The sequence below is a fragment of the Vanellus vanellus genome (genome assembly GCF_965231255.1).
Source record: "Vanellus vanellus genome assembly, chromosome: 1".
NCBI classification, from domain to species: Eukaryota; Metazoa; Chordata; class Aves; order Charadriiformes; family Charadriidae; genus Vanellus; species Vanellus vanellus.
Genome location: NC_138905.1, coordinates 87,690,615 through 87,702,684, shown reverse-complemented (window position 1 = coordinate 87,702,684; position 12,070 = coordinate 87,690,615). Strand labels below are relative to the sequence as shown.

The window sequence follows — 12,070 nt, the reverse complement described above, 5'->3', positions numbered from 1 at the left end:
TTCTTCCCCTTTGTTCCTCTCTGATTTCCTTTTTTCCCTACCTTTGACTCTTTCCCCAAACATTCCTTAGTGAATGTTTTGCATAGTTCCCCAGGCCGCCTCAAATATCCATAGTACTCATGCTCTCGTTTCCCCCTTCTTATCAGTTACAAAGTCCAAGTCAACTCTCTTCAAGGCTATTCCTGTAGATTCTTGATGGCCCATCAACTAGTGGTTGAGGAATTTTAGTCTTATTGTCTCTTTAATAATTTCTCAGTCATGTTTGTGATTCTGTATGGGTAACAGCATAAGGGTGTATCAGAGTGGGGTGCCTCATTTCCAACTGATTGACCCCAATATCTCCATCCTTCAGTCCCCGACTCCGGTATCTCATCCCAGTCTGTGGTGGTTCAGTAGTTAATTTAGAGTGATTTTAATACCAATTAAAACATAGTTCCTTCTGCTCTGGTGAATGAAACTTGCATCTTTGGCACTCTAGGGTGGGGTGGTGCTGGTCTCTGAATGCTATTTCAACCCTCTTCCCCTGCCCTGACCCCTTTTAAGTGCTGTTAATTTTAGCACTTAAGTTATCAGGAAGGGGGGGGGATGTCGATGCGTGGGATGTCATGCAGTGTCACACATAAACTGTAACCTGACCCACCCTCTGCATCCATATTTCTGTTGTTCTTCAAAGGGCAAAATCTTTAAAGTTCCCTAGGAGGGTCCAAGCTCTTTAGAAACTGTGTATTTTTCCTTAGGTCAGGACCTTTATCCAAGCATCCTCAGAAACACCGGCCTTTATGCTGCTAAAATAATACTGGCTGACCCTGAGTTGTCCTGTCCAGACATTTCTTGCTTCCTAGCAGATTGTCTGGGAGTTTGTCTAATGACAGGAGCTATGGGAAATTTGTATTTCCACTACGTACATTATTTACATTATTTATGTAGTTGTGTTGTTTCAGGGAAACAGTAAAGCAGTATAAGGAAAAATAGATATGGGAGGATTAGAGGGATCAAACAGTAAAATCAGGTGAGGGTGAAATTTGCATGCAATACTCAGGAGTTTTACTCTGTAAATTGAGGCTATACCTTCACAATTGTGTATTTTCCTTTTGTACCTTATTTTTTCACAAATTTTAAAGATGGATTTGTAATGAGCTCAACCTTAGCCTGATTCTCATGGTTTTCATCCTGCTCATAATAATTTGAAGTGATCTGTTACTTATAGGATGTCTTATACATACTTGTGTAAGCATCTGTTTTCAGCCCTCAGAGTAGACATTTTGCCTGATAGATCCCACAGTTAAGCCATTTTACACCACTTATTATTCTTGTGTTCTGTTAATATGCTTTCAATCCAATTACTCTAATTATCCTAAAAATTTCCTTGGGTAGGTCCCATTAAGCTGCACCCGTAGTGCTATAGAAGTTTGGTTACAAATTTTAACACTACGGGGACATTTCCAAGATCGGACCGCTTGCCACATTGAGGATTATATACCCTTACATATGATCACCTGGGGAGTACCCAGCTCAACTAGGTCATGCCAATGACATCAGTTGTTGCCATCTGTGAGTCCCAGGGGATTCCTCTTTCCCAGTCGCTAGAGCCCAGCCTCATGCACCCAGGGAGGGGAGGTCCTCTCCTGTATAGATAATTCTGACAGGGATAAATAGTCTGCTACACCTGTTTCTGGCATAGGAACGGTTGCCCCGGCAGTTTGTGCTGCCTTTTCCTATTCCTTGCAAACCCTGTCTGTTTCCACTTGCCTAGTTTTCCTATTAGTGAGCCAGGAAAAGCAGACAGCATGATGCAAATAAATTACATGGATGTATGTGTTTCCTTCCTTCTGTGTCTCACAGCATGCCTGTAGCATGCCTGTCAGGTCTTACTGATGCTGCTGGAGAAGCAATCAGCAAGAATTCCGTGCTCAAAGAATTGGCTGCTGCAATGGCTTTCTCTCCTCCTGTGAGCCCAGGTTTAACCAGGGAAGAAGTAAAGCACTCCTGCCTGGAGCTAAATGTCAAGGTAGTTGCTTTCTCTTAGGATCTCTTTTAAGAAAGTGCCTTGTCTTTGCCAGACATGTCTTCCCTCTTGAATTTCCTCCTTACTACTTCCAGTCTAGCTCAGAAAAGATAAAGTTACACAGATAGAAACATCCTATGCATTACAGAATCACAGCAGTACAGACTACTCCTATGCTCTTGCTATATTCCATGGGAAGCTCCATTCAGTGCTGAGAGGGAGACGTCCAGGGAAATGTAGATTTGAGAGGATACTCACCGAATACAAGAAGTATTTGGTTCATCCCAGTGCCACCTCTTCTGCTGCAGTCCATGGCAGAGGATTGTAGGGTGTCCTGATGATGGGCTAATGAGGCTAGTGAGATTGTTTGGGAAAGGATTTACTTCTCTGTGTGTCTTCTCAACTGCTTGGGACAAACTCACATTTCTTCATGTACCATGATGACTAGAACAACTGTTGGTTTCATGTAGAACGAGAGTCTCATCCAGATTATGGTGACTCTCACAGCTGTTTCTTCTAGACACATCATTACACTGGCATACTCTAGGCAAATTATCAACAGCCTGCGTTTCCACTACATTTATCAAAAAAAAATCATATCCATGTTGAAGTTTCAGACCTTTTCCTTTTGAGATAGTTGATCTGAATAAGGTTCATTACAAAATTCCTTCACATTCTTGAATAAATTAGCAGCTTTCTTGGGCAGAGAGGGAGTGCCTACTAGAAGGGTAGGGGTCAGATATTGAGGGATAAATGGAGGCCAAGAGAGATGACAGAATGCAAGGGAGGCTTTTTGTTTAAAGACCTGAATGAAATTTCATTAGGTGCCAAGACAACAATACTTCACCTTCTATTCCATCAACATGCGGACTTTTTCAGTCTGCCTTCATATGATTAGAAGAAATTATCTGACAGACACCTATAGGTATGACCACCACTTCCCATGTGTGGAAAGAAATTAAACTTTCTCTTACTATATAATTGGTATGACTGTGGGAGACAATAAGTCATGATAGTATAGAGGGAAAAAAAGAGAAGAGTAGCTTTGCCCTCCAATCAAATGCATGATTCACTTGTACATAATTCAAACGACAGACCTACATCTAAAGTGAGGACAAGAATAAGCTCTTGCTGAGTTTCTGATCTCGCAAAGCGCTAGGTAGAAAATTAATTCTAGTCCTCACATTCTGTGTGACAAGCAAGAATATCCAAAAGATGAAACAGAACTTTGATTATTTTCTTGCAGTTCAGTCTCCATTCCTAATAATCTCCAGAAAGGTCCCTTGTGTATCTAGGAGGGGAAGCATACATTTGAGAAGTTTCTAATAAGAAAATATCACAAGTTGAAAAATTAACTCAGCGGAATAGAAAAATTACAATGAATATATTTATAAATAAAAAGCAAAAGTGTCTATGCAGTCTTGGCAACAAGAAACTATAAGGGAAATGAGAAAGATTTTCTTAACAGTCATGCTGAAAATAAACCAAACATAGGTAAACTAATCCTAAATGCAGGTTGTTCTGGTTCTACTAGTACCCGATTAGCATTTTATGAACAGAGGTGTATTTCCAAAAGTGGTCAGTACAGCTCAGAAGCGTCCCAGCTCTTCAATGTCATCATAGCCTCTATCTTCAAGAACAGGGGATGAACAACTTTCAGCCTCAGAGGTCCTGTTTCCTGACACATTAGGACTCCAGTCTGAAAACATCAAGTGGAGAACACTCAGATAAATGTACATCCTGTATGTGTTACCTTTAAATGGCTGTGCAGCTGGCAGCATGGGCTGTCCGTTGTCTTCTCCAGCAATTAGAACCATAGATATGCATGGCTGTGAAAGCCCTGAGAAACGTTTATCTCATCCTCATTGTTTGACAGCCCTAGATACAACTGTGTATTTTTATTAAGTCCTAAGATAAAAGATACATGTTCTTATTACGTTTTCCAGATGATACCATACTATACTGTAATTCAAATGATGCTGGCAAACTTTTCATGAACATAGAATGAAATTTAATAAGGACACTTGCAAGACTACAGGTGAAGAGAGAAACAATCAGCTGCATAATTAGAAAGATCAGTGTCTAATGGTATGTAGTATTTTACAGAGCAGGATTTGAAGTTGTATTGGGCCAGACATTGAATACTCTCCGGAGTGTTGTGATGTTGCAAAAAAGGGAAACATCACACTAGCATGCATAAAGAGAAGGATATCTTGTACGACATATGAAGTGGTCCTTCTGGTCACTAGTAAGGTCATAGTACTATACTGTACAGAAATACTGTAAAATTTTGGGTTTGAAACACTTTTGGAATGATATAGACCTACTGACGCAGCCTGAGTGGAGACATACAGAATGCGCAGAGGTCTGGTCACCAAGACCTAAGTAGAAAACTGACTAATTTAGGTTGCGGCAATCTAGAGAAAGAAAATACAAAGAAGAACTGAGGGGAGATATGTTAACAGTCTTCAAGTACTTAAAAGGCTGTTCCAAAGATGAATGCAACTCCTGTATTCCCACGGTCATTGTAATAAGAAGTAACAATTTAATGTGCAGCAGTGAAAACTTAGGTTAGGCCACAGGCAAGAATTTTATAGCTGTAAGGAAAACACAGCATGGGTATAGATTACCTGCAGAGGTGGTGGAAACACTGCTACTGAGTGGCTGTAAGAACAGAATAACAAATGTCTAACCTACACTTTCCATGTAGGTAAATAGTGTTCCTTCCTGACAGTAGTTAGATAAAACCTAGGTGAACCCTTCAAGTACCCTCCACCTTGATTTTCCCTGAGTTCAGTACAGTAACTATAGATTATGAAAACTAACAGCACTGCTCATCTGGCCTCACCTGTCTGTGAATCCTTGTTTCTGTCACTTTCTTCACTTTCTTCAGGGATCCCAATGATTTCCTGCTCATTCTGCCCAGAAAGAGAAGCATCTTTAGGTCCAGAAGCTTCTGCCACATCATCATAACCATCTTCCAGGGCGTTTCCAGGCAGTGGAGAGTCGTCTGGAACAGTACAGGTATTAACTATAACAGGGGGAGATCTTCCACTAGAGAAAGCAGTAGCTGATGATCCAGTGATAAGGGCCTCTAATACTGACATTATCATGATGATAATGAACAATTATGAACCAAGATCCTCCTGAGGATTCTAAGGCATTCCAGACAGCAATGATATAGCTCCAATAATTGTTATACATTGCCGTAACAAGTAGAAAGTGAAAATCAACATGGAGGAGGGACAGGAGGGGGAAGAAGATCTGGAGAAGGAGGTAGTTAGTGACAGGCTTTATTGCAGAGTAAGATTCCCCGTTGCATTTCATAATTGCACAGTGACAAATTACTCCTTGTTTATCTCTGTGTAGCACCTGCTTCCTTGTCTTTTCATTACTTTAACCACCTTCTGTTAAATTTCTCTGAAATGGACTAGCTAAGTAGGCAACCTTAGCCATTTGCTTATTGTCATGGTTTAACCCCAGCCAGCAACCAGGACCATGCAGCCACTCGCTCACTCCACCACTCTCCCCACCCTCTGTAGGGCAGGGAGAAGAGGGAGAAAAGGAGGACAAAGGGAAAAAACTCGTGGGTAGAGATAAGGACTGTTTAATAGAACAGCAGAGGAAGAGGAAAATAACATTAATAATAATGGTAAAAGAATGTACACAAAAAAGTGATACAACACAAGTCACTCTCACCACCGATGGTCACCACCTAGCCCATGCTGAGCACTGATCACAGATTCCTGGCCAACCCCCATTTATATACTGAGCATGACGTCTATGGTATGAAACATTTCTTTGTCTACGCTCTCTCTTCTTTGGGAAGCTGAAAAAGTCCTTGACTAATGTAAACATTACTTAACAACATCTAAACCAATGTATGTTATCAACATTCTTCTCATACTAAATCCAAACCATAGCAGCTACTAGGAAGAAAATTAACTCTATCCCAGATGAAAAGGACACCTATGGGCATGTGGCTGCAAACCTAGGCCAAACCTTAGAAGAAAAATATCTGTTGTTCTGCTTCTTTTCTCTGGCTGAACAACCCCAACTCTCTCAGCCTTTCTTCATAGGAGAGGTATTCCAACCCTCTGATCATTTTGAGGTCCCTACTCTGGACCTGCTCCAACCGGTCCATGTCTTTCCTGTACTGAGGACTCCCGGAGCTGGATGCAGTACTCCAGGTGGGGTCTCACAAGAGGGGAAGAATCATCTCCATCAACCTGCTGGCCACACTGCTGGCCATGACCTGCTGGCCCAGGATATAATTGGCTTTCTGAACTGCGAACACACATTTCTGGCTCATGTCCAATTTGTCACCCACCAGTATTCCCAAGTCCTTCTCATCAGGGCTGCTCTCGATCCATTCATCCCCCAGTCTGTACTGATCCTGGGGATTGCCCCAACCCAGGTGCAGGACCTTGCACTTGGCCTTGTTTAACTTCATGAAGCAAGGTTCATATTCATCCATTTCTCAAACCTCTCAAGGTCCCTCTGGATGGCATCCCTTCCCTCAAGCATATCATAGAACCATAGAAACATAGAATCATAGGATTGGAAGGGACCTCTGGAGATCATCTAGTCCAACCCCCCTGCCAGAGCGGGGCCACCTTAGAGCAGGTTGCACAGGAACGCGTCCAGGCGGGTTTCGAATGTCTCCAGAGATGAAGACTCCACCATCTCCCTGGGCAGCCTGTTCCAGTGCTCTGCCACCCTCAAGGTAAAGAAGTTCCTCCTCATGTTTAGGCGGAACTTCCTATACTCAAGTTTGTGCCCGTTGTATCACCTGCAGCGCTCAGCTTGGTGTCATCTGCAAACTTGCTGAGGGTGCACTTGATGCCACTATCTATGTCATTAATAAAGATAATGAACAGTACTGGTCCCAGTATGGACCCCTGAGGGACACCACTTGTTACTGATGTTCATTTGGACATTGAGCCTTTGACTGCAGCTCTTTGGATGCGGCCATCCAGCCAATTCCTTATTCATTCATCAAACTCAGTTTTGTGAGTAGCCAGCTCTCTGATTCCTCAGGCGCAGCCAGCTCTGTGGTCTGTACTTAACTGGAAGCCATCCCTCAGAGAATATTAATTTTCGCTGTTTTATAGTATATACATGCACACATGGACATACATATAAGATGTGTATAAAATTAAAAGTCAGTCAAAGCACTCCTATTTCACTTTTTATCTAGTACTCAATATTCAATTTGAATAAGAAAAAGAAATCTTATTTGGAATAATTATCTTCTTGATAAGCATTTCAAAGCAAGTAAGGAAAAGTTTTTAGCTTAACTTTAAATAAAAAACCCCATCTTAATATAAAAAAAAAAAAACAGAAACAAAATTAAAGACATAGCACAGCAGAGAGTTAGGGATATGGGCAGCTGTGGTCCAAACCTGCTCATGCCTTTGGCAGTTGAACTCTGAGACCAGGCAATAGCTAAGAGCTAGGATCAGCTCTAGGAAAATGAAATTCTTCTTCAAAGACTTCCTCACGCTCAGCTTTTTCAAGTTAAAAAAACCACAACCCACATCTGGCAAACTGCATTTTTTTCACATCAGTCAGATTAAAATTCACTAATCAACTCCAATGATATGCCAATGTTCTTATTCAGAGCATGTCATTCTTCTGTCTTAATTCTCCCCATTTATCTCAGAAATGAAGCAACATCTTACAAGCTGTTGCAGTTGCAATTTCTGGGAGAAGCAGTTGTCAAATTGTTGGATTCATGTGCTGGGTGAAGAGCGCAGTAATACCAGGAAATATTTGTTTTCGACTTCTCACACAGAAGAGAAGACTAGCTCTTGTATACGAGGTTGTATGAAATCCTTCCACCACAAGAGTTAAACGGAAGTTTTTGGTTCACATCAAAACATCAGTAGCAGACATGAAGTGCAGCAAGGAAAAAGTTTAATTACCAATGATGCTTTGGAAATACAAAGCTACCCTGATTTGGGGTTTCTTTCTTTGCAGGATACCGATCTTCCATTACCTTGAGTTGCTCCAGGACCATTTTCTGCGTCACTGTCCCCGCTATAAAACTGTGCTTTTGTTTTTGAGCTCTCTGAATAAGAATCTGGGCAAATGAGAAAGAGTATGATATCAGATTAAACTCTCCTTAGCTGCTAACACTGCACCATAAGGAAAAGATACAGTAATACCACGCAAGTCAAGAAGATTCTTGGGTAGTCAGTATTACTTCTGCAAGGTAAAGTGCTTACAGAATCCCTCGGGGGCCCCATAACACCTCTCTGTGGCTCATGGGGGAGGCAAGCCATGAAGGGAGGAAAGCAGTTGACAGGAGGAAGCCTACAGAGACACATAGCTGCTGGGAGGGAGATCCAGATTATTCCTTTATTTGTTTATGCGTGCAATAATTGCAGCAAAAGCCTTTTTTTTTTTTTTTTTTGGTGTGTGTGTGTGTGTAGTTGTTTGGTTGCTTGGCCTATACTGATCTATGTCCTATGGCTGCAGTGAGGACAGCACAGAATGAATTGTCCCTAGGAGAGGAATTGGCAGCGTCCAGTTGTCCAGTGGGCAGGAAACCCCTCTCCTCAAATCTAGGAATTTTCCATTTCCCAATAGATTTGGGAGCTGCAAAGTATCAGATTCGGATCTGGGCCACCAGGAGGAATTAGCCTCAGTTGTTTTCCTTTGACAAGAACATGACATACAGACCTGCAAGGCCAGTCATGCTCTGCTTTTCCCTCATCAGGTTATAGTCGATCTCTTCATAGACAGCCTCAGAGAAGGGGTCATAGGATATTCTGGCGCCTGAAAGTAAAAGGCAATGGTCACTCACACAGTCTCTGCTCATGCTCAGGTGGGGGTCATTAAAAGGAGAAGTGACCTGAATGAGTCTACATGGCCTGGTTGGTACCCAGAAAGTCACTGAGAGGTGCTGGCTGAGGACAAGCACTGCCGGGCTCTTTCTCTGCCAGATGGTAAATGAAAATCTTTGGGTGGCAACAGATGCCATTCATTTCAGTCACCCATCCCCCCAGCCTCCCCAGCCAACTAAACACTCTCCAGCCATCTCAAGGAGGCGTTTCATACCAGTCCTGAGGGACCTACCTCTCTGCTGTGCCCTGGCGCTTCGGATCTGTCCAGCAAGAATGGCAAGGACCAGGCAGAGAATGGCCCCCAGGATAATGCAGAGGATGACCGGCACTGAAATTCTCGTAGTGTTTGTTGCAGGGCGACGGGGAGGATCTGAATGGAAATGAAGAGGCAACAGGTAGAGAATCAGGTGACCCAAAGGGTTCTGTTCCTCTGTAGCCTCCTGCTGTGCCCATGCTAGCAGGGTAGATCATCAGCTGCCCAGTTGTGGGTCCTGCTCAAGCAGCCAGAATTCAGCAGCTGGGGAGAGCGCCACTCGGCTCTCCTTTACAAAAGACTGCTTTCTGATGAGCTGGAATAAACTGCTGATTTATCTGCTATGCAGTACTGGGGACATTAAATTGTCATTTGATGGGAGAAAGAAAGGGGGAAGAAGGAATGTTTTACCTGCTCTGGTGGGTGGTGCTGTTGTTTCCGTGATACCTGCAAAAGGAATGTGAGTCCAGATTAAGGAAGAGGCAAGTGTGAAAAATAGGGAGAACATCTCCACATCATTTGTGAGGCTTCTGCAGTCAAAATTATGAAGGGGCTAGTCACTGGGATGTACAGCTGACATAAGGTTCCTCTATCCACCTCTTTCCCGGATGTGTGTAATGAACCAAAGGATCAGTCACTAACCGGAGCAATTCACAGCAGCATCTTCCTTATGATCACAGTTTTTGCCGAACAATGGCTTGGCAGGACAGTCCCAAAGAGACAACTCTGTTCCTTTACAGTGCACCTTCTCCAACCAGATGGGACCAGTCCCTTCTCCAAAGGCAGCTTCACTCAGAGCAGACACAGCAGATCCACAACCCAGCTGCCTGCATATAACATTAGCATCTGCCACGTCCCAGGAATCATCACAGACTGTTCCCCAAGAACCTTGGTGCCAAATCTCCACTCTGCCTGAGCATCCATCCTCTCCTCCTATGACTCGTAACTTCTCCCTGTCTGCAAAACACAGAAACCTTCTGTATTGCTGAAACCATAGGAAGGTCCGTAGGGACCAACAAAGAGAAACAAAGAGGTAGAGGTACCTGAACAACTTGTAGAGTTTGGACACTCAGCAAATGTGGTTGGAGACGTTGTCTCTTTTCTTCCTGCAGAATTTAAATACTGAAATAAATTAATTATTCTCTGAAAAGAGCAAGGGCATATAAAATGCCTGAAAATTAATCAAGTAAATTTTTTCCTGTAATATATGTATAGCCTATTTAGTACTTGGTGGATCACTCTTTGGCTATTGCTGTGAATTAAATAGTCTTCCCGATGACTGTGCTTTCTTTGTTCTTGTGTGAAGCAGTTGCAATCCCTTCCAGGAGATCTGAATGTCATCTAGAATTCATTTATATTATAGTGGGAACCCACAGGTATGAAATATTGTTATAATAGCAGGCATTAGAAATGGACCTTTAGAACTGAACTAATTCATACACTTGTCCATGGCTGTGTGCATGCATGTGCGTACATGTACATGTGCACTCGTATGCCTCCATCCATGTAGGAACACATACATGCCTCTATACTTATTGAGAAGTCTGACCCTAACTCAGATCTCACAGACTGACTGCGTATCATAGATTTTTGCTTTAAAAATACGCAATGGCACCATCCTATCAGGGACTTCCTTGGGATTTCTACTGGGTAACTGCACCTGTTGACACTAATGTAATTTTAATTCACTCATTTACATCAAGTATATAGGCAAAGAAAAATATTTCTGCAATTTACATGATACTAGAAGTAATATATGCCAGACAACAAACGAACGTGAGGTAATTACTACAATGTCCATATATGCATGCATAGGTTTATGTATATGTCTGTGTAGTCCTGTACAGATGCATTTCTAATTACCAGTGCAAGAAATATGTGTCTCTTCTGCTCGGTTATCACATGACTGAGGATCCCAGGGGTCTGACTGACATTGCCAGAGAGAGCTATGTTGCTCAGTACACTCAATGTGGTCCAGCCATGTGGGCCCAGAACCTCTGCCGTACTGGAAGTCTCTTGCAATTTCCCCACCATCTCCGCAGTTCAGGTGTTTGCACACAGTTATTGCAGTGAGTTGAGACATACGATTGGAGCAAACACTCCCCCATGTCCCATTGTAGAAAACTTCCAGGCGCCCAGCACAGTCATCGCCATTCACCAGCCTCAGAGACAGGAACTCTAGAAGTGAAGACATAAAAACGGAATTAGAGGGGCCTGACTCTGCTAGGAACTTGGCTGTGATGAGTGAAATCCAGAATCTGCTAGCAATCCTGTTCATCACTCTGAATGAGAAAGTTCCAGAGGAAACCACTACAAAAACACTTAAACCCAAAAATTGTACAGTGATCCTTTCTGGTTAGTCAGCATTCACCAGCATCCACATAAACAAACAACAGTGATGGGCACACCCCACAGCTGGAGGAATATTTCTTTGGTATGTTGAAGCATAAGTGCCATATGCTCGTCTGATTTGTTGAAGTTTTGCTGTGCAACGACTTGTTTACAATAATTTCAGAGCCTGCTGGAATGGCTCCTCTGTAGAAGCACAGGGCACTCCTGCAGCCCCCGGTGACTGAAACCCTGCCAGTTATAGCTGATACATTTCACCTATCACCTCTGTGAAACACCTATTTAAAGGTAGTGTTTGAATATACATCCATTATAAACTCTACCATAATCATAAAATACATGCATTATAAACTCTACCCTTAGTCTCAGACAATAGGCATTGACATTGTAACAATGTGCACATATAGTCAACGAAATGCTACCTCTCATTCTGGGAACCACGTTATAGGAGTTAACATCATACCAATCTCAACATATATTTGTTATAAAATTCAGACCTTGTGCCTGAAACACACATGAACAAGAATGTAGTTTATGAAGTAAAGTAAGATTACTCCTTTCTACTTACTTGATGTAAAGACACACATTTCATTGTTCTTTTTCCAAAGACCA

At 42.4% G+C, this 12,070-nt stretch overlaps 1 protein-coding gene across 1 annotated transcript in view; it reads right to left on the bottom strand.

Moving 5' to 3' along the window:
* Nucleotides 1–3,594: 3,594 nt before the first annotated feature.
* LOC309672770 (antigen WC1.1-like) overlaps nt 3,595–12,070 on the bottom strand; it is a gene marked incomplete at its 3' end in the record, with an annotated part of 29,573 nt that continues 21,097 nt past the window's right edge. Inside the window, exons 9-17 of the mRNA XM_082484360.1 lie at nt 10,973–11,287; nt 10,153–10,215; nt 9,752–10,066; nt 9,521–9,556; nt 9,089–9,226; nt 8,693–8,788; nt 8,007–8,090; nt 4,854–5,015; nt 3,595–3,704 (exon numbers count right to left, since the gene is read on the bottom strand). Of these exons, the coding sequence (XP_082340486.1) occupies nt 3,595–3,704; nt 4,854–5,015; nt 8,007–8,090; nt 8,693–8,788; nt 9,089–9,226; nt 9,521–9,556; nt 9,752–10,066; nt 10,153–10,215; nt 10,973–11,287 (1,319 nt within the window). The remainder of the gene's footprint in view (nt 3,705–4,853; nt 5,016–8,006; nt 8,091–8,692; nt 8,789–9,088; nt 9,227–9,520; nt 9,557–9,751; nt 10,067–10,152; nt 10,216–10,972; nt 11,288–12,070) is intronic.